Genomic DNA, 22,599 nt, shown 5'->3' with positions numbered 1-22,599 from the left:
GGAAAAGCTTGGTTCATGTTCCTAAAACTGATAGAGATTCATATCTTGAGCAGGCATTAAATAAATATAGTACATTACTTTGCAGCTGACTGTCTTTTTTTTTTTTTTTTAAAGTAAAATTACAAATGCAGTCAGGCACAGCAATCACTGCCATCTACTGGCTGAACAATTAGTCAAAGCTATTATTCTGTAGTTGTGGGAACAGATAAATGTAAAATGCTAAGATTAAAATGACAAATTGACAAACATGTGCCTTTAAAAATATCAATAAATAATTGGACTCGGAATTTTGTCACTCCCAACATGTGTGTGACAAACATCAGGGCACGATTCCGCTTTTTGTTGCTTAGCAAAGGAAACACACAGATCTTCATTTAGCAATCTTTTCATTGAGAGGAAGTTGAAAGCATGACTATTGTCTGAAGTGAAAAAACACCTTTATGAAATAATAAATGTTTGATTCTGAAATTAAAGATTTTTTTCAGAAATTTTACAGAAAACCACAATGAGGTTAAAAATGCTTGAATGCTTATGTTTGAGTAGACTGATCGGTCACTGAAATCTTGCTCTGTGGCCAAATAAATGAACAAATGACAGAGGCAATAACAGGAAATGAAAACTATAAAAACCTGTTGTGTTTTGTCTAATCACGATCCTTACAGATAGCTCAGAATCAGCAACTTTATAGATTCATTTTCTCTTTGATGGAATAACAAAGTAACTGAAACAAACTGTATTTTACAAAATTTCATACTGAGACATTATTTATATATAATTTTTATTGGTCACATAGTACATATCATTAAGGACATAAAGGACATAACTTATTTCTATAAATATATATATTCACAATAAAAACATGTAAAGTTGGTAATTTATTAAGTTAGGCAAGTATAGCACAGATAAACTTGTTAAGTTTTTGTAACATCATACAAATAAAAATCAGTTAGGTATTTTTTACCATTTATTTAGAAAAAGAATACTGTATACACAGGACTATCTACACAGAGCGCACAGACACTGTACAATTTCAATGTCAGGATGGATTGTTTTCACACATTTTCATTAATATGCCTATTTGATCTTTTGGCTCAGACAGTGCCTGAGAGGTATTGGTCTGATTGCTGACTCTCTTGGACACATAGGACACCTCTCTGTTGCCCTCACCTGGGGAGGTGCTTGAGATGTGGCGGAAGAGCTTCTGGATGCCCGTGTCACGCAAGGAGCTCCTGAAGGAGCGAGCTGCAAACATGTAGAGAATGGGGTTAACTGTGCTGCTGATAAAGACCAAGGCTCCAGCGATAAAAGCCATAGTGCTTCTCACATTTTCCAGATGTTCTGCCACCTCCTTGAAGGAGTTATCAATTGCCAGGATGATCAGTGAGAGGATATTCCCTATGTGATGAGGTGTCCAACAAATGCCAAATGCAACCACTACACTGGCAATCAGGATAGTGGACTTCCGTTTGGACTTGAGAGTCATCCGAGTAATCCTGCTGCAGAGACAGCCATAGCAGATCACAAGAATGGAGAAGGGTATTATGTAGCCCACCAGTGTCTCTAACAACACACACACCAGCTCCTGGGCCATAGAAGTATACAGGCGGTACAGACAGTGCTCCTCACCCAAATGCTCCCCAACAACCTGAGTTGGGATGACAGGTATGCTGAACAAGAATGCTGCAGTCCACAAAGCCAGCAGTACTTTATTCAAAGCCTGTTTTCTCTTCCAGTGAGCTGAGGCAAAGGGATATCGCACAGCCACAAAACGCTCCACGCTCATGAGTGTGATGAGGAAAACGCTGCTGTACATACAGGCATTGATCATGAACACCATGGCTTTGCAGGATGCCTCCCCAAATATCCAGGAGTGGGCCAGAGAATATATCCACAGAGGCAGGGTGATGAGGACAAGCAGGTCTGCAACAGCCAGATGCAGAATGATCACCACTGTGTGAGAGCGTTTCTTAACATGTCTCAGGATGGTCCAGATCACCAGCAGGTTTCCAGGAGCTCCAACCAGGAAGGACAAACCGAGGATCACACATGCCACCGCTGTCCCACCATCAAACTCTTCAGGGGCCATTTCCTCTTGAGGAGACAGACTGTGTGTGTGGTTCATGCTGCAAGTCGATGTGCTGACTGTGGTGTCTGCATGAAAAGAAAAACACATCACTCTGAGTCTCCACTTCCCCTTTAAACTGTGTGCAAAGCACAGGAACAGAGTTTCCTAACAGGGCTTCTTAAGACATGCAGAGATGACTCATGCATGTGCCAGAAGTCCATCACCTCTGGTCATTTTTAACAATATTTTAAAATTAAAATATTGTTAAAAATGTGTTTGTGAAATACTTGTAAACAAACTGAAATAATATGAATGAATGAATGAATGAATGAATGAATGACCTTACTGTATCAAGAGAGCAACTCTGGACACACTAACTGTTTTAGCTTGTAAAACTTTCCTGAAATTTCTCTTCAAATAGTCAGGTTTTTTTCTGATATGTGCTAGGTCATAAGCAAGAAAAAGTTCACACTCCACACCATACAATTTCTTTAAAACCTCAACAATAAAAAAGAAATTCACTGGATTAAAAGTCATTCAAAGCACCACAGAGGCTCTTCTTCTTTTTATTTTCCCTTATTATTATTATCAATTTTTTTTTTTTAAATCTTAGCTTCACTTCATCTGTTTTAACCTGGTTGTCCTTGCCCCACCTGCAGTGGATCCACATCCCACAGTTTGAGAACCCCTGAGTTAGACGTAAACAACACATGCAAAAACATAACACATTTTTAATTATTTACAAAAACATCCTATCTTTGTAACTAAGGAACTGTAAAATGAAAAAGGATCCCATGCTGTTACTGTTTTAGTTCACTTACACAAGTACTGCAGATCTTTTCATGTGATAGAGCAGGAAAGGAGTGATATAAAATGTAAAGAATGTGGGGTGATTGTAAAGCTTTCGTTTTAGTGAATTGAGAAGTGTTTATCAGCCTGCCAGGAAATGATGATGCGTGATGTGTGTGAAACATGCTCCAACATGTACATTTGTTTTAAAAGATTATCTGGTGACAGGAATTATACGGTTGAAAGGAAATAATTGTTTCATTTCATTATTTTGCCGAAATATTAAAGAAATTGTGCATTACATTTAAGTTTGATAGAATGATACACTAGTCACATTTTAATAATCAGCTTTTGGACATTTTGAACAGATTTTGAACATTAAAAAACAAAAACAAACAAACAATAAAATCATTACTGATAATGCACATTCCACAAAACAGAAGATCACAGTTGTGTATTTTTGGCTGCGTTGGGTGAATCCGAAACAAACAAACAAACAATGAATGAGAACAACACATGGTAACAATTTGACTACATTTTCATTGTTAGCTTTATTAAAGTACACGCAGTCCTCCATAATAAACAGCAGATGACAAATGTCACATTTTACCATCATCAAAGTTTCAGGGATTCAAGAGTATTTTGTTCACACACAGAGTCAGATAGCGGCTCTTCTTGTGTACTTGCTGCCCTCTGGCCAGTCTTCTGTTGTACTGCCAGCTCCCTCAGTTTGTTTGTGTAAGTGGCCACTTCTTTAAATAGCCTCACTAGTCGGGACTCCTCCAGACTCCCTTGCAAGTTCCTTGCGAAGAAGACGTATAACACAGGATTTACCGAACTGCTGATGAAAACCAGGGCACCAAATGCAAAGATGACACCCTGTGGTACACAGTCATGTCCTGGGTCTGGCCAGCTTAAGATGCAAATCAGATCGATAATGTTGATAATGTGGTAAGGCAACCAGCACAGTATGAATGCAATCACCACAGTCTGGATGAGAACCATGGATTTCTGTTTTGAATTGAAACGCATTTTCTTGATCCGTGCAGCTACTAGACAGTAGCAGATACTAAGAATAATGAAAGGAACTACAAAGCCCATTAAGGTATTTAGACATAGGAGGATGATTGCGTTAGTGTCAGAGCTTAAGTCAATGGAAAAACATTGCTTTTCTTCATCAGTTTCATCCAAAGTCTGTGTTAAGGCAGGCACTCCTAGAAGGAAAGCAAGCATCCACAAAAGTACAAGACATGTGTTTATGTTGCATTTTGTCTTCCATCGCATCATCACAAATGGATGACAGATAGCAAGAAATCGCTCCACACTCAGAAGGGTGATCAAGAAGATGCTACTGAACATGCACACATTTATAATGTACACTAAGGTCTTGCAGAATACTTCACCAAACACCCAAGTGTGAGCCAGAGAGTAGATCCACAGAGGCAGGGTGATAAGAACTAGCAGGTCTGCAATAGCCAGGTGCAGAATGAGCACCACAGTGTGAGAGTGTTGCTTGACATGTCTCAGGATGGTCCAGATAACCAGCAGATTCCCAGGAGTGCCAACCAGGAAGGACAAACCGAGGATCACACACGCTACTGCTTTCCCTCCATCAAACTCCTCTGAAAGAGACAGCTCAGCTGAGTGGACCATACTGCAAGTTTATGTGCTCGAAGTATTGTCTGTTTCAAGAACAAAATAAGTGCTGTATAAGCAACAATTCACTTCCCTTTATAGTCAAACTGAACAGAAACTAAAAGTCTAGCATGCCCTTTGAACAAAACATCATTTTGCTTCCCACAATTCCCTCCCATCAGGAAGGACAACCTCGGAGAAAATTCTTTCTTTCAGTGCTTAAAAAATGTATTAGATCACCTGTCATAAAAACAAGAAAGCACAAATATTTTAGAATTTTGTTAAAAACACGTGCAAATACATATACATGAAAACACAAAAATTAGAGGTCTTAACATGGAGTTCTGTTTTGCTTATTCCTTACATTTGCTACCTCTTTTCACCTCTTTAACACACCCACACCCACACACTTCAACTTTGGACTGATTGCCAACTCTATCTGCTGAACAGTTGGTATCATTTCAACAGATATTTATTATTGTTATTTCTCACTGCTATAGTCACATTTACTCCTGAGCCCAAAAAACTGTATCATGTTAACCATAAAACCCCCACTGTCATCTACTGTCTTTAGGTTGCACGTTAATCTTGCTTGTTCGAATTTGAATACCAGCTCTGTTTACTTCCCCAGTGGTTTCAAGTATACTTTCAGATAGGGGAGTGGTGGCCTAGGGGAGAAGAAGAGGGTTCATCACTGAGAGGACCCTGGTTCAAATCCTTGGGCTGGCATCACTGTGGGTCCCTGAGCAAGCCCACCCCCCCAGGTTGCTCCCCGGGCGCCCCTTGGCTGCCCCCTGCTCCATGCTGTGCTGTGTGTACTACATACTCCATGTGTGTGATGGGTTAAATGCAGAGAATGAATCTCACTGCATGTATGTGACAAATAAAGCTCTTTAGATAAAGTAGTTTCTGTTCCACTGTAATATAAGTGGGGAGTTTATCATTTGTTATGTCATTTTCCCTTCAAATTCCATGCTGGCTGTGTGAACAACAATTTTATTTGATTTAAATGTAATTTGAATGTAAGTTTCAAAGAAAATTAACACTGATTGTTACAGAGTTGACATTTGACAATTTTAGATATCTGTTCAGTCTGTGGCCATACCAGAAACATCAGAGCAGATGTGAGTTGCATTTCAAATATGTCATGTGATAGAGCATTCTTAAGAAAGGAGTGACCTAAAGTGTAAGGAAGGAGGGGAGATTGTAAGTGTTAATTTTAGTGAATCAAGAACCATATTTATCAGCCTGCTAGGAATTTATGATGAGGGTTGATGACACATAAACTGAACTATAATTTCCTTGGAAATGCAAACGGTAAATTATTAAGAGTAAAAGTCAATTACAGATCCTCATATGTTGAATCATATATTAGGATTCATCACTACTAAAATCTCTAAGTGTTAAGGTGGAAAAACTAATCAGAGCCTTTTCATTAACTCATATGTGGTTAAAAGTTTTGAATTTTTCAAATCTGTCAAGTCCACACAACAACATTACTTGATCCCCTCAGAAACTGTATATAAACCACATTTAAACTGTGGAAATTTCACTGTTGTCACTGTTTCCAATGTTTAACTTAAGGTCCACAGCATTTACTACGTGAACAGAATCATTCAACTTACATTTATATATAAATACACAGAATATCGCTAAAGAGACTCTATCAACTTTTATCATGCATGGTCTTCTGAAGGCAATGCTTAAAACTTTTAGATATATAATTATAAAATTAAACATCAAGGTAGCACTTCTTCCTCAATTTGTAATGACAAAAACAGTAATTCATTATTTAACAAATAGTTGATATGAGCAAGTGAACTCAAAGAAACAAATAACAAGAAGTCTAAGGTCAGATCAGTTCCCACCACAGGTTTACTGTAAGTGTTGAGTTATGCTGTTGCACAAGTGAAAGATTTATGACAATCATAATGAAACTAATTCCCCAACTGGACCATGTTAACTGTTGAATTATCTCTCCTGTACTATGCTGTCATAGTTCAACAGCTGATTACATAATATTATGGCATACCAGACTTGCCTCTTCCTTCTTTTTGGCCTATGTGGTATAAAACTGTGGTGGAGCGGACAGTGGAGTGGACAGTAATAAATATAATAAATATATATTAAATTTATAATAAATAAAAGTAATAAATATAATCAGTAACCCTGGTTTTTTCATCCAAATGATTTGAGAAAACTTTAATTGTAGTTACATAATTTATGTAAAAGAACATATATGGTAAATTACTGAAATTAATAATGGCATTATCTAACTTTATACGTCTGTAGCTACAGGTTTAACTTTTAACACAATAAAGAAACTGTGACCTCCAGTGGACTTCAGGTGGCACTTGCAATGTGCTGAGATGGTGCAGACAAAATCAAAGAAACCTCCATCCATCCATTTTTTCTGCTTATTCAGGGCCAGTCATGGGGGCAGCAGCATAAGCAGAGAAACCCAGATCTCCCTCTCTCCAGCCACCTCCTCGAGCTTATCTGGGGGAACACTGAGGCGTTCCCAGGCCAGGTGAGAGATATAATCTCTCCATTGTGTCCTGGGTCTAGAACATGCCCAGAACACCTTACCCAATAGACATCCAGGAGGCATAGTCAGATGCCTGAATCACTTCAACTGGCTTCTTTCAATGTGGAGGAACAGCGGCTCTACTCTGAGCCCATTCCAAATGGTTGCACTCCTCACCCTATCTCTAAGGGAGAGGCCAGCCACCCTTTGGAGGAAACTCATTTCTGCCACTTGTATCTGTGATCTTGTTCTTTCAAAGGTGAGCGTAGGGCCTTAGATTTACTGGTTAATCAATACTCAGCTCTCTCTAAACTACGACAGATTGGTGCAGCGTCCACATCACTGCAGCCACAGCTGCAGCCCCAATCCATCTGTCACTCCTCTGCTCCCCTCTCCCTTCACTCGTGAACAAGACCATGAAATACTTAAATTCCTCCACTTGGGGCAGAAACTCGTCCCCGAGCAGGAGTGGCCGCTCCACCTTTTTCCAGCTGAGGACCATGGCCTCAGACTTAGAGGTGCTAATTTTCACACCTGCTGACTTACTGTGAACCGCTCCAGTGCAAGCTAGAGGCCACCACCTGATGAAGCCAACCGGACTACATCATCCTCAAAAAGCAGAGATGAGATTCTGAGGCCACCAAGGCAGAAGCCTTCCTTCACAGCCCTGGCGGAGTCCAACACTCACCAGAAATGAGTCCGATTTATTGCTGGCAATGTGGACCAAACTCTTGCTACAGTTGTACAGGGACTGAATGGCCCGTAATAAAAAGCCAGACACTCCCGCAGCACCCCCCACAGGAAGCCCCAAGAGACGCAGCTGAATGCCTTCTCCAAGTCCACAAAACATATGTAGACTGGCTAGGCAAACTCCCATGCGCACTCAAATAACCTTGAGAGGATAAAGAGCTGGTCCAGCGTTCTGTGTCCAGGATGAAAACCACATTGCTCCTCTTGAATCTGAGGTTCGAGTAATGGATGAACTCTCCTTTCCAGCACGCTGGCATAGACTTTCCTGGGGAGGCTGAGCACTGTGATCCTCCTGAAAGTTGGAGCACATCCTTTGGTCCCATTTCTTGACGATGGGCACCACCACCCCAGTCTGTCAATCCAGTGGAACCACCCTAGATCTCCGCACAACATTGCAGAGTTGTGTCAATCAAGACAGCTAGGACTCCTTCTTCAGCTTGTTGGCTCCCTTCAACTCTGATGTCCATCATCTTGTTTGGGGATTAACACCACAATTTGCATTAACCACCTTGCAGCCACAGCTCCATGAAGTAGCCTCAACAGCTGAGGTGCAGAACACGGTCCATTCTGACTCATTGTCAAAGTTCTGCTGGTAGTGGAAGTTGAAGATCTTGTGGATTGGGGCCTCTCCCAGGCATTCCCAGTGCAGCCTCACAATACGTTTAGGTGTGCCAGGACTTTCCAGAATCCTCCTCCACCACCTGATCGCCGCCAGGGGGTAATCAGTTGACAGCTCAGATCCTGTCTTCACCTGAGTGTCCATAACATACAGCTGCAGATCTGATGATATGATGATATGATAACAAAATAGATCATCAACCTGCAAACTATGGTGTCCTGGTGCCATGTGCACTTGTGGATATCATTATGTTCAGACATGATGTTCCTTATGGACAAACTGTCTTTTGCACAGGAGTCCAATAAAAAGAAACTGCTTGGGTTCAGATCAGGCAGGCCATTCATCCCAATCATGCCCTTCAACACTTCAACACTGAGTGTTGAAGTATCCCAGTAGGACAACGGAGTCACCGGATAGAGCACCCTCAAGAACCCTGCCCAGTGATTCCAAGAAGGCTGGGTACTCTGGACTGTCATGTGGCATGCAAGTGCAAACAACAGTCAGAGGGAATACAAGGCTATCCACCCCAGCCCACCACCTTTCACCTAGGGTAACGCCAGACTGGAACAGAGTCCAGCCCCTCTCTATAGGAGACTGGTTCTAGAGCCCAGACTGTGCATTGAGGTGTGCCTGACTATATCTAGCCAGTATCTCTCAACTTCACGCACCAGCTCATGCTCCTTCACAAACAGAGAAGTGATATTCCATGTCCCAATGGCCAGCCTCGATAGCCAGGGATTGTTCCACCAGGACATCTGCCCTGGGCGCCTGATGCAGGTGGTCGGCCTACAGACATGTCAGACATGCCTACATGTCTCCTCTTCAGGCTGTGCCTGGCCAGGCCTTAGCCTGTGGGGCCTGGCCAATTACAGTCTGAAGAGGAGACATGTGGGGAAGGTGCTCTCCCTTGAACACCCTCTCCAGGCCTGGTTCCAGGGGGGGGGCCCGGTAACCTTATCACGAGCAGGGTAAACTACTTCCTTGGTGTCTCTGCCACAAGTGTCATTGGAATGGCTATTGTCTGGCCCCTCATCCAGGACCAGTTTGCCTTGGGAGACTCTACCATGGCCATGGGGCAAAAGGCCCTGGACAATTACTGGGGCACCACCGCTATTTGGTAGCGATTTAAGGGGCGGCGGGGGGGGGGGGGGGGTTGTCAAAGAAATGTTTTTTTTTATAGCATTTTTAGTCATCGGACATAAAGGTTTCCCTTTAATTTTTTATATATATATTTTAAAACAAACAATCATTTCCGATACATAAAAAAATCTCTTTTGCAATTCAGTCCTAATTTCTCCAGCAATGTAATATGTAATTAATTTGCTCATTATTTTATTCATATTTTACATATACGAAATCAAATTCCTGAGAATGTTACCATCTTATATTACATTCAAATAAACAGATCTAAGCATATGTTCCAATTTAAATGAAAAGTATTCTAAAAACTTTTGAATATTTATTTTTTCAAATTTATCGACATTGCACAAAATGTTTGAAAAAAATTCAAACTGTGAATGAAGTTCATTTGTTGATCTACACAACACAGAAAGCAAAGGTAAGAAATACCATATTTATTCCGGCTCAGTATAACAGTGTGAAGTTCAGTGAACAGTGTAGCGCAATTAAGTGACTTGGTGTGTGTAAGCACTACATTTAAAGCACAAATGTGCAGTTTATTCCTGTATCTTGCAGGATGAAGTTTAAAAATAAATGTACTATCAAGACTAGCCTCGAGGTAAAGTCGTTTCTATTTTTATATTTTGCACCAAAAATAAACCTAATCCAAGAAAGAGCGTCATTTCTTGCCTGTTCTAGTATATATCTGGAATTAAATCGAGATATATAAAATGAATATATTTTTTGTTTGTTTTTTTCTTCCTGATCAGGGGGGCAAAAATTGAGATTTAAATGAATCCGTCGAAGTGGAAATATTTATTTTTGTAATCGCCGTGGCTTTAAAGTTGTCGTGATGACGCGGTTACGCTGCGCAGACAGAAAGCCTTTCTTCAGTGTCAGCCAGCTGTCTGCTCGGTGAAATAAACATGACGATGTTGTCAAGTGTCATGTTCCCAGTGCTGCAGGACTAAAAGTTCAGCACTGACTGGAATAAGGGAAGCTGGATATTGTGTTTAATTAAATCTGTGACAAACTGTAAGTGACAATTTAATACAAACCTGGTGTTTGTTGCTTGCTAATGGTGTCTAGCAGTAGCTAACCAGTGGGCTAAGTGTTAGGTAACGTTAGCCAGATAAATAACTCATGTTAGGGGAGTGAACTCCCGTTGGTTCTATAAAGGTGTTGCTCTGTGACGATGTTAAGCCATTTTTACTTACTTTGGCTAATTTAACCAATGTTTTACTTCAAGTTAAACACGGTAGTATTTAACGCTAAAGGGAAGTTAGCACTACCTGGCAGCTGAAAGTACGTTAGCCAACATGTCCGGTAGGCGTTTGTCTTTTAACTTTTTGGAAATTAGAAAGAATTTTTTTCACTCTGCGTGTCGCAATTGCTAAAGCACAAAACCCATGCGTGCCCGAAATGGCTGCCATCGCAGGCTTTGCTCTATTTAGGCAATGTTTACTCTTAGTCTCGTAAAGTTTGGCGAACGTAAACTCCCTTCTGTCTTCACAGGTTGTTGGACTGACACCATTTTAACAAGCTGAGAGGTGGACTGTAACCATTGCAATGCCTCTGCTGTTTTTGGAGAGGTTTCCTTGGCCCAGCCTGCAGACCTACACAGCACTGAGTGTGGCTTTGCTTGCTGGTAGCATCTTCAGTGCCTACACCACAGTAACTGACCCGGGGTTTGGGGCCTTGGAAACAGATGAAGCACAGCCTCCCCCTGAGGTGGATCGTGAACATCTAAAGAATGATATTAGTAGCACAGAACTGGCAACAACTGTCCTGTGGTATCTTGTCACAGACAGTCTCTTTGTATGGGTGAGTCACTTTATTGTATATTGTGATGTGATGATGAAGTTCATGCAAAAACTAATGGTGACTTCACTCGCTGCGCACTCACAGGTGTTGGTGAACACATTCTGCTGCTCTTTGATGTTAATTGCTAAAATGATTCAGTATGTGGTATTTGGCCCCCTCAGAGTCAGTGAGAAGCAGGTAAGTCTGTGTTATTGCAGCTATTTTACTTTTTTTTTTTTTTTTTTTTTTTTCAAAACAAGAAGCAAATACTTGTTCATCTCATATGCTGTCTTTTTTTTTTTTTTTTTTTTTTTTTTAATCAGCACCTGAAAGATAAATTCTGGAACTTCATTTTCTACAAGTTCATTTTCATTTTTGGAGTACTGAACGTTCAGACTGTGGAGGAGGTGGTTATGTGGTGTTTGTGGTTTTCTGCTCTCGTCTTTCTCCACCTCATGGTGCAGCTCTGCAAGGACCGCTTTGAATATGTGAGTATTAAAAAATATAATCATGATTACTTTTGTAAATATTGATTATTTAACATGGCTGTGCTCATCATGCATTTGTTGTTTGTGGTTGTTTGTTTTGTCGTTGGACTTCCTTGAACCAAGCTGTTACCAAAAAAAGCTGAATTGCTTTTTTTTTCCTTCATTTCAGTCACCTTTGCTAGAGCTGTGCTAAACCCGCTGCAATTATTGACTTTCTCAGCATTTACTCTAATCAGTTTTCCGTTTAAAAAAAAAAAAAAAAAAAAAAAAGAATGTAAATCTTGATTACAATAGCTACATCAGCTAACAGTATTGTACTAGATGTGTAGTTTTTATGAGAAAAAGAAATAAGCAATTTATTTACTGATAGCCCCCAATTTTTTTTTTCTTTCATTTGTGTGTAATTTTGTCTAGAGATGGGGCTTAAAAGCCTCTGAAATAGACTCTCATTTCATAGAGTGGAACTGTAGTCATTGGTGATGTGCTTTACTTTCTCTATCTACCAAGATCTTTGAACTCTTGCTTGTTACCAATGAAGCCATTTGTTACTTAAGAAATGCCAGTTAGAAACAGTAAACCAATGTTCTTACCACATTACCATTCCTATTGCAATCACAGGAAATGATCAGTGTGGAATTTAGGCATGTATGTGGCTCGTGAGCTTAATTGCAAAAGTGTACAGTCACAGCAGGTTTTTGTCTTTTGTTTTTATGCTTTGAAGCAACAGAGCTTAAAAAAAAATAAAGTGTGTACTTCTGAAGGGGGTTTGTTCTGTCTACTACTCTTTATTTAAATCAACATTTTTCTGTGTGAGGTCAATAAGTCTGCCCTGTGATATAGGTAGCAATGTCTCTCTGTCAGTGTGTATGTATAATAGCCGTATGCTGTGTATATTGTGTAATGCTGTACGTTTCTGTATGTACTGGCTCTAAAAACAAATCATCTTCTGGCACAGCAAACACTAAACCTGACAGGACCTAACCAGTATTATTTGTGGCTGCCTTATTACCCATGAGGACTGAGATTAAAAAAAATAATAATAATAAATAAAATAGACTACCTGGTCAATCATTCTGCACACTTTCTGTAGATGTGTATTTAAAAAGTTTGCTAAATGTCTCAGTAGGCTAAGTGTGACTGTACTCTTTTTAAGCTTGGGATCTATTTATAGCTTCTCATACTGAGATGTTGACTGTGATACTGATACAGTTTCAGTTACTACATTGACATGTCTCTGTATCAGATTGTGCTCTTTAAGGTGCGGAAAACGGAATATCAGATTTAATTACCTTCTTATAAGTATGGACATTTAAAACCAAACTTAAGTTGTATGTTAGCTACAATGTAATGCCGGCTGCCTTAGTATACTAAAAGATTATTTCAGAGCACCATGCCATAAAAAATTTACCATTTTTTTCTGTGTGGATGTGATTGTGCTCCTCTTGCTTTGTTTTTGTCTCTCAACTTTCATTGTCGATTTAGGTTAGTCAGTTGTTTGCCCAGCTGTTTCCCTTTTTGTTTTCCTGTCGCTGTGGGTTCTTGCTTTGGGGTGACGATAACAAGTGCCGGTTGTAGTGCTAAAGGGGAGGGATTAGCCTGGAGACCTTATGGTAACCTTGTGGTACTGAGCTGCTGATATGGAACCTGTTTTATATTTTTCACCTCAGTTGTAATCCATAATGATGTCTTAAACAGGATGTTCGCTGATACGTAGTTTAGCTGTGGTAGTGCATAGATACGCTGTGGTTGTGTGAGAGGTGTTTTTATTGATAGAAAGGGGTTGTGTAATCTTTTGAAAAGAGAAGTACATGCAGGTTTTCACTCTCAGTATGTCACAGTAAAAAGGCCCTTTCAGTTTGTTACTGAGCCTCATAAAACCCTACTTGTCTGTAGCCAGTGGTGTACAATGTGAGTGAGCGCTTATGCTCTTTGTTTTAAATGATGATAAATTTTTTTTTTTTTTTTTTTTGATTTAGGAAAGAGATTATTTAAATACATTGCTCCCCCCCAAAAAATTAACATCTGCATATTTCATGTTTGACAAATGATTATTACATCCTTTGTCTACTGACAATTCATTTATAGTTTGGTCCTTCTTGTAACAAAGTGGCGCAAAAAAGTATATCAGCAGGATTCAAAGGCCAACCTGAGCAAATAATCTCAAGCCGGCACACACTCTCCAACTCCTAGGATATGAGAAGAAAGAACTAAACATACTGATTCACTTTGGATTTTCTTCTCTACAGCTGTCTTTCTCACCATCCACTCCTATGAACAGCCATGTGCGAGTGCTTTGTCTGCTGGTCTCCCTGCTTCTGGACTGCTGTGGCCTGGCTGTGGTCTGTGGCCTCCTGGGAGCCTCTCATGGCATGCACACCCTCTCCTTCATGGCAGCAGAGGTAAGAACCTGGAGCCAAGCTGTGGGGTATTTTGGCCATGCTGTGCGCATATGATTGTGAATTTTTTTTTTTTATTTTATTTTTTATGCCATTTAATTTTTTGTTTAGGTACAGGTATATATATTTATCTACCTATTGTTAATTCTCAGTACAAGTTCACTTTCTATTCTTGTTTAATCCAAGATCATTTGAATATAATTGGAACAAGTTTCCAAAAAAAAATATCTTAATTTTTATGTAATTGATCAGTAAAATAGAGGCTGTGCATGCTTTAAGTTCCCCCAGAGGACAAAATTAATTTCACACAGTTGTCATATTTTTCAGTATTAGTGCAGTCCTTTGTGGAATTTTGTCACACTTTAAGTTCTCTGATCCGCCACCACAGAATTACAAGAATATTAATAATTGTTGCATTTAATTTAGGTGTGTGTGTGTGTGTGTGTGTGTGTGTGTGTGTGTGTGTGTGTGTGTGTGTGTGTGTGTGTGTCTTCTCCCTGGTGCAGTGCATTTTGGCTCATGATTGTTTACCGAAGAACTGGAAGCATAATCATTGTGTGCGTTTTGCAGCTGCACTTTTTGTTAAGGAAAAAAAATCCTCTTTGATCTAGAAGCAATCTCCAGAAGTGATTATAAGAGTGTGTTATAATAATAAACAAAACCATAATTAAAATAAAGTTTAGAATTCAGTGTATTGATTTTAAACTAGTTTTCTTAGATTGTGTGTTTATGACCATAACTGTCATGCCATATTTGTCATTGGTCTGCATGGAAAGCAGGCCACAAGTATTGCAACATTTTCACATTTACTTTTTCCTTCAGTGTCTGCTGGTGACTGTACGCACTGGGCATGTCATCATGCGGTAAGTCTCTGTACGGCTGTTGCTCATGCATACACACATGCTGCAGCATGGATGACAGTCTGTTTGAATTTGGGATCAGGGATGATCTTAGCAACACTATTTGTTTTCATCTAGTTCCATTAATGCTAATATGAAAGGCTTCTTTGTCCCAGAGAGGTTGCTTCACATTGTACAATGCCTACCAACACTTATCAGCTAAGGTCCATGATCAGTACTGAATATAGTACTGACTGCCTTGGCTGATATTTGTCTGTTGCTGTGCAATTGCGAGGTACATGGCAAAATGTTTGTGGTGACTTCCCTTAAAAGATGTTCCTTAATAATTTTGTAGCTTTGCAGCTTTTGATGATTTTCACTAACTTCTCTTAAATAAGCATATATTATGTTGATGTCATGAATTTATCGCAGCTTTCCTTTCTTTGTTACTCAAACATTTCTATCTCTGTGGATGGCAATCTTTTTTTCCGTGATTTTTTTTTTTTTTTTTTTAATGTATTTTGTCTCCACACACCACCTAAAAGTCACCAGTATTTCATGACCCGAAAGAGCTGTGTCTTATCCTTTCAGATACTCTATTCATCTCTGGGATTTGAATCATCCAGGAACTTGGGAGAGTAAGGGGACATATGTCTACTACACAGACTTCATAATGGAGCTGGCTATGCTGTTTCTAGACCTCATGCACCATATCCATATGCTGGTAAGACACAGTATGAGTGAGGGTAGGCCTGTTATATTCCGAACAGTTCCTGTCCCAGTGTGTTTTTCTACCCCCCCCTAATCTTCCACCTTTGTGTGTATATTTCACTTATTAGCTGTTTGGTAACATCTGGCTGTCCATGGCAAGCTTGGTTATCTTCATGCAGCTGCGGTATCTCTTCCATGAGGTCCAGCGCCGTGTCCGCCGACACAAGAACTACCTGCGTGTCATTAATAACATGGAGACCAGGTCATAATGTCTTAATTTGATTGTCTCTCTCTCTCTTTTTTTTTTTTTTTTTTAAACCACATTAATGTGGTTCTATTCTTTACTTAATAGTAGCATATACTGTGAACTCTGTGCAGATTTGCTGTTGCTACCGCCGAGGAGCTGGCAGCCAATAATGATGATTGTGCCATCTGCTGGGATGCCATGCTGACAGCACGCAAACTACCCTGCGGTCACCTCTTCCACAAGTAAATACGAAATTGCATGTATTCATTTTACAGTCCATGGTTGAATTATTTTGCCTCTGACATGAGGTGCCATATACCCTGCAGATGTGTCAGTGTGTGGCCTGTGTGCCAGAACCAGATTGACAAAGGGTCCAGTTTGGCTTTGCAAAGTGTGAATATTGCAGTGAAGTCAGTAATTACTCAAATGTTTTGATATAATTCATTGCTGTTCTTAATAAGGTAGTGCCAAATTACTACACAGCAGTGAAAATGTATGGAAAGTTGAAAGTGTTTCTAGATCTAGACACGGTGCATCTTCAGAATGCACTTCTTTACGCTTAAAGAAAGGGAAATCTTTGGAGGTGTGTTATTTTAACAAACATGAAGATACTATGCAATGATTTTACTTGTCTAGCACATGACCTAAAATTTGTTTTGCATCCCTGCCCTAGGAGGAAGTTTGTTTTACATACCTGAATAAAGAAAAGGAGTGGAGTGACTAAGAGAATAGCAGGCTTCTGTATTTACCAGGATTTAAATGTGCTAGCTATTGTTAAGGTTCTGCTTAAAATTATATAGATTTTATAAATTTAGGTGTAAACTAGACTGCATATATACATACATAATGTGATTTTTGTGTGCGTGTTTGTTTCTCCAGCTCTTGTTTGCGCTCATGGCTCGAGCAGGACACATCATGTCCCACGTGTCGAAAATCCCTGAACATTAATGGGGATGGGGGCCAAGCAAGAAGCCAGCAGCAGGGTGGGGGTTTGGAGGACAACATTGGCCCAGTTGGCGCTGCCCCAGATGCTAGACCACATATCAACCAACACAATCACTTCTTCCACTTTGACGGTAAGTGTGCCAGACACGTGCACAGTGATGGTTCTGGTTGTGACCTGAAACTGCTCTGTGTGACAGAAAGTATAAAATCCATGCATTCGTCTTACAGGATCTCGCATTGCCAGTTGGCTTCCCAGTTTCTCAGTAGAAGTAATGCACACTACTAATATCTTGGGTATTGCTCAGGCCAACAACTCCCAGCTCATGGCCATGGTGAGTTCATTTTTACTGTCTAATGAAATTCTTGTTGGCTTTGAGAGAGAATACAAGGACTGCAATTTGAGGCAAATATGTAATCTTGTTAGATCCTTTTAGACAGTTGATTACATTGAAACTTGCATAATGTCACTGCTGCCATCTTATTATTCCAGTCATCATTCTCAACCAGTGTTTTTACCTTCAAGAATTGCCTGGGCTTTTAAAACAAAACAAAAACAGTGTAACTTACACTGTAACTTATCCTAATTATGCTCTGCTCTTCCTTCTCCATCTTGCTTTGCTTTTTCTGTACTCTTGGTTGTCAGGCCCATCAGATTCAAGAGATGTTCCCTCAGGTGCCCTCCTACCTGGTACTACAAGACCTACAGTTGACCCGTTCTGTGGAAGTCACTACTGACAACATCCTGGAGGGACGCATCCAGGTCCCTTTCCCTACACAGGTCAGTCAGCTTGGGGTTGAATGTTAAGTGCAGTTTTTATTTTTCATCGGATCCCTGTAAATATCCCTTGCTTTTAGTTTTCCTTGTTAGTTTGGTTTGTGTGTTTCTTGAAATTCATAATGCAAAAATCTGTCACAATCTACGGTTTTCTTCCTTTTTTAGGCCATTGAGCGTGCCCCTATACAGGTGAATCCTGGAACAGATGAGCAGCCAGGGCCCAGTGGAGCAGCTGAGCAGGGCCTCAGTGAATCTGACAACATGGAGGTTAGAGGAGGCCGCTTCTCTAAGTCTGCAGAGGAGCGTCAGAAGATGTTAAAGCAGAGGAAAGAAGAGCTGCTTCAGCAAGCACGCAGGTTGTTACTTTACAAATTAACTCGCGTTATGATTTAGTAAACTGTGTGTGTGGGCTCCAAGTTAAGCAAACTGTGCATCTCTCCTCTGGTATGTGCCACACTCGAGCTATATGTTTCAACAGATGGCTCATGTTCCTGCCCTTACATGTTATCAGTTCTGTTCTTGCTATTGCAGAAATGATTATGCAATTTCTTTATTCACAGTCCAGAAGACAGATATTTCTGAGAGCCTGTATGTGAGGGTAATAGAAGGTTGCTTGAGCTCAGTAGGAGCCATTTTGTTGTTGTGGTGATTATCAGTGTCATTCACCTGCCTCCCCAGCGTGTCTATTGTGCTGTGGGCAGGCTCTTAAACAACTGTCTTTAACTGCAGATGGCAATTGTAGTTGGCTGTCTCATCACAGGTGTATTTTATTGTGGCCTTGTTCTCCTCTGCAGTTTTAGTTAGCTCAGTGTAGCAAGTGTCCTGCAAGTACTTCTGGAAATGGACCTTCAGCTCACTTTTGATTAGCTCACAAAGAAGAGCAAGGGCTACCATTGCAAGTTGCAGTCGAAGATTGTCGAGTTTGGATAAGTTTGTGGGGGCAAGAGAATCACTGGAAATGTAGCATTCCCTTATTTCTGTGTAACAAACTAAGACAATTATATATTTGGAGTAGAGCATTTTATATTTAGTCCTATTTACTAATTCGTTTACCACAAATGGATAAACATTGTGATCATAAATGGTTAGATTCCTGGTTTTGTTTTTGTTTTGTTTTTTTCTCTCCCATGTCTTGGATTTTCAGTTCCAGTGATTATATCCTTGCATGGTTTCTGCTTCCCTGCAGGAGATATCTGAACAAAAATTCAGATGATCAGGATGAGGATTTGCCTGGACTGGAGGAAGATGTTGTCCCAGAATTGGACTCAACTGTGCTAAGACGTATAACCATGGCAGCAGCTGCTGAGAGACGTATGCAAAACCTACAAGATCCCGCACCCTGATTCACAAACTGGCTTTAGCAGAAGAGGCACTCTAAGAGGCACTGAGAGAGCTATTTCAACCTTTCCCCATTTGGTGTAGTCAATGGTCATCACCTATTTAAAAAACAAAAAAACAAAACAAAAAACACAAACAAACCAAACCAAAAAAAACAACATAATTAAGAAACATTGATAACATGGCCATGGCGCTGTTTTGGGGCTGCCTAAGAAGGTGAGACTATTGTAAATAGCCTCTGCATCACTGATTCCAGCCTAAGTATTTGGAATATGATATAAATTTATTGGTGCAAGTCATAAAACGCAAGGTTGCACGTGCCACACATTGCAACCACCAGCTTCAGTAGACAGCCACCAGCTGTCATGATTTGGACTGGCTGTCCAAAAATGAGCATGCTTTACATTCAGAAGACTATTACAAGAAGATGTTTATGAGAAGGGTTTGAACGTGTCATTGCTAGATAAAACTACTGTATGGGTCTTAGTTTCCCTTTTATCACATTATACCCATGACAGAAAATTCTGTATTCTGGATGGAGGAACTCATCTGATGTGTCTGTGTGTTATTTTATGAGTTTCAACTGTGAATTAAGTGTAGGCAAAATAACACATTTTTTTTTATTTCTTACCTTGGTGTAAGAGAATGTCACTTTAGTATTGTTCAGCCTTTCTGTCAAATATGAATGTTTCAGAAAAAATGCTGCAAACAGTGTTTTTTTTTAAACCCACATGGGTTGTTCTGTATTTAGTGTGTAATATCACCCATTGCGGACTGTTTTCATTTTTTATTTAACAAAATGGGGAAGTGCTCCTCTAAATCTTTTTCCAAAACTGGTCCTTTAACATGCATACGTGGCAGCAAAGAGGGATGTATTACATTTTGTTCAATGGGTGTTATGTGCAGTGTCTTTCCTAAAGGAACCTCTACTGATGAGTGGTAAAAATATTTCTAATTCTATTGATTATTGTGTCTCAGTCATCTGTATCCATTGAAATGGGAGAAGTGGTTTGACCTTCTGCATCAAATTTTGACTTTGCCATTAATTCAAGAGGCTTTCAGTTTTCTTGGTGCACTAACTTTCTTTGTTTAGATATTCAACAACCCAAATGACTGAGAATTTTTATGAATAAAATTTATTGGATTTATTTGAGCAGCCTTTGTCTACTCACATTGAGTGCTAGTCGAAAAATTATACCAGCAGCGGAACATAATCAACTGCTGGTTGGAGATTTCGAAAATGTACAACTATGTGCAAACTGGACTTGGCCCTCAAAGCTTTTTGGGTATTGGTAAATTTCATTGGCTCTGCAGCTGGTTGCTGCATACAGGATATAAAGGTGGAGTGTGTTTTGAATTCTGTCATTACAGTGCAAAAGGCAGTTTGGGGTGAGATATGCATGATTTTAGACAAGCGATTTTTGTTTACTTTAACTTTATCCCAAAGAACAGCCCACAAACTTCCTCTACAGCTGAAGTGTTATCTTTACTGTGTGCTAATTTTATTGCTCACCCCCCCCCCCCCCCCCCCCCCCCCCCCCCCCCCCCCCACACACACACACACACACCCAAGTGTATAAACAAAAAAGAAACAAAAAAAAACCCCCGAAACTGGACAGTTTTCATTTTTCATTGAGTTACTTAGGAACTTTTAAAATCCATGATCTATTTTCCTATGCATGGGTTACCTTTCATAATCATTAATTATAAAATTAAAATTTAAATACTCTTTTGGACTGAGCTTTCTGGTATTTTTGTGCCTAAATCAAGACTGGTTCAGTTATGGATAATTTCTGTAAATCTAGTTTTTGTAAAATATGTTAATATAAAAGACTCAATAAACAGAGCTTCTACAGCTTTTTAACAAATGATGGTTTGTATCCTTTGCTTGCTAGAGTTAATTTTTTTTTTTTTTTTTTTTTTTTTATTATTGAGGCAACATGACTTTCTGGCTTTACCTTGTAAATGTAAACCTGCAGTACTGATGCTGAAGCCTGTCTAACCTTTGAATTCATTAGTTCAACAAAATAAGCTTGATTGTGCAAGATAGCAATGTTTTGCTTAGCTTAAGTTAGTACCCTCATTTCAGTTTCTGATTAGACTCAGATTGCTACTGATATTAAAAAGAAAAGGTTTACATAGATCATGCAACTTTTACAATTTTGCCTTATTAATCTTTACAATATGTTTCTGTAAACACAGTAAAAATTACAATTGAGGGATAAAATGTGTTGTAAGTACAGTTGTGGTCACAAGTACAGTGGTCAAAAGTAACCTGACATTCATGTCCTTGAATGTCAGGTTACTTTTTGACTTTTAATGGTTTCTTTGAATTGTTCTTTTTCCAGGGTGGAATGATTGAACAGCATCTTTAATGACTTTAAAAGAACAAGAATTGGATGCACAAGTTTGAATTGATTTTGGATCTTCTCTAATACACAGGGGGGCATTTGCATAAAATATATACGTACCCTCTCTTAAATCTTTTAATAATTGGTGCTGAAGTTTCTACAGTGTCTTCCAACTTGAGAAGGCCAAGGCCTATGGATGTCTTGTTGGTAATTATGATTGATTACAGCTGTTTGTTTCTCCTTACCAGTATAAAAGGATTTTTTTGACAGCATTCATTGGTTTGCCCAATACTTGGAGCAATGGGAATGTCCAGGGAACTCAATGAAGCTCTAAGAGAGAACTGCAGATTTACACAAGTTGGGAAAGTCTTTTGGAGCCATTTCTAAACATTTGGAGATTCCATGATAATCACTTCAAACAACTGTACGTAAGTGCAAGTTATTTGGATGTGTCACCACTTTGCCAAGGTCTGGAAGAACATCCAAACCCTCAGATGAGAAGAAATTGGTTAGGCATACAAACTACTGAGTACCATTTTGAGTCGCTAGAATGAAATTTTGGCAAAATGGACTAGCCTGACAAATCATTTTCCCCCGCCCTCTGGAGGGGGGGGGGACAGGTATTGTTTTTGGTATGTTTGTCCATTTGTTAACAAAATAACAGCAAAACTATCAGTCCGATTCATACCAAATTTGCACAAGATGGCCAGTGACCCCCTAGATCACCTGATTAAAATTCTGCAATAATTTGGTCAAGGTTAGAGCTCAGTGGTCAAGTTTTTCTGAAAATCTTGTGATGACTCAAGAACGATGTGAGGTAGGATGGGATGTTCAAATTCACACCATAGATACATCGACTAAAAAGCTCAGACAATTCAAATCTCAGTGACCTTAACCTCAAGGTGAAGGTCAAAGGTCAAGTTTTCTGAAAATCTTGTGAATGAGATAACCCGAGAACAATGTCACCAAAGATCTACTAAAAAGTTTGGATCACTTAGTTATAATAATGCCAATCAGAGAAGGTGACGGCATTCTCAGCGGTTTATATTTATTATGATTTTAGCATTTCTGGTTCTTTCTTAGCTATTCACAAGTCACAAAGGCTTATATGCACCCCATTAAGATCTACTGAGACCTGTAATTATGTGTTCTTGAACTTGTACATCCAGGGGATTTGTGCCACCAAAAGATTCTACTGCCTG

The 22,599-nt window shown here is 39.6% G+C and overlaps 2 protein-coding genes and 1 pseudogene across 3 annotated transcripts; 1 reads left to right on the top strand and 2 right to left on the bottom strand.

Annotated features, from left to right (window-relative positions):
• Nucleotides 1–872: 872 nt before the first annotated feature.
• LOC115778113 (leukotriene B4 receptor 1) lies at nt 873–2,144 on the bottom strand. The gene has a single exon (XM_030726150.1). It carries the CDS (start codon nt 2,120–2,122, stop codon nt 1,037–1,039), a length of 1,086 nt encoding a protein of 361 aa, XP_030582010.1. The 5' UTR covers nt 2,123–2,144; the 3' UTR covers nt 873–1,036.
• A 1,325-nt stretch (nt 2,145–3,469) lies between these two features.
• LOC115778229 (leukotriene B4 receptor 1-like) lies at nt 3,470–11,038 on the bottom strand (annotated as a pseudogene).
• On the top strand, nt 10,385–20,194 carry LOC115775228 (E3 ubiquitin-protein ligase AMFR). 2 transcript variants are annotated; one of them, XM_030722803.1, is made up of 14 exons: nt 10,385–10,539; nt 11,020–11,328; nt 11,413–11,505; nt 11,631–11,795; nt 14,042–14,194; nt 15,014–15,054; nt 15,622–15,754; nt 15,870–16,003; nt 16,120–16,230; nt 16,868–17,064; nt 17,162–17,265; nt 17,577–17,711; nt 17,874–18,064; nt 18,895–20,194. In XM_030722803.1, exons 2-14 carry the CDS (start codon nt 11,074–11,076, stop codon nt 19,049–19,051), a joined length of 1,869 nt encoding a protein of 622 aa, XP_030578663.1. In that variant the 5' UTR covers nt 10,385–10,539; nt 11,020–11,073; the 3' UTR covers nt 19,052–20,194. The 2 variants fall into 2 exon arrangements, with proteins under 2 accessions (XP_030578663.1, XP_030578670.1); XM_030722810.1 differs by lacking the exon at nt 11,413–11,505.
• The last annotated feature ends 2,405 nt before the right edge of the window (nt 20,195–22,599 follow it).

The sequence above is a fragment of the Archocentrus centrarchus genome, chromosome 3 (genome assembly GCF_007364275.1).
Source record: "Archocentrus centrarchus isolate MPI-CPG fArcCen1 chromosome 3, fArcCen1, whole genome shotgun sequence".
In the NCBI taxonomy this organism is placed as follows: Eukaryota; Metazoa; Chordata; class Actinopteri; order Cichliformes; family Cichlidae; genus Archocentrus; species Archocentrus centrarchus.
The sequence above is the reverse complement of the archived record's forward strand: the minus strand, read 5'-3'. Positions and strand labels throughout refer to the sequence as shown.

Coding starts and splice junctions, on each gene's coding strand:
- LOC115778113 (XM_030726150.1), bottom strand. CDS start 2,122: ATGAACCACACACACAGTCTGTCTCCTCAAGAGGAAATGGCCCCTGAA.
- LOC115775228 (XM_030722803.1), top strand. CDS start 11,074: ATGCCTCTGCTGTTTTTGGAGAGGTTTCCTTGGCCCAGCCTGCAGACC. Junction 11,506..11,630: donor TCAGAGTCAGTGAGAAGCAG/GTAAGTCTGTGT, acceptor TTTTTTAATCAG/CACCTGAAAGATAAATTCTG. Junction 16,231..16,867: donor TGCGGTCACCTCTTCCACAA/GTAAATACGAAA, acceptor TTGTTTCTCCAG/CTCTTGTTTGCGCTCATGGC.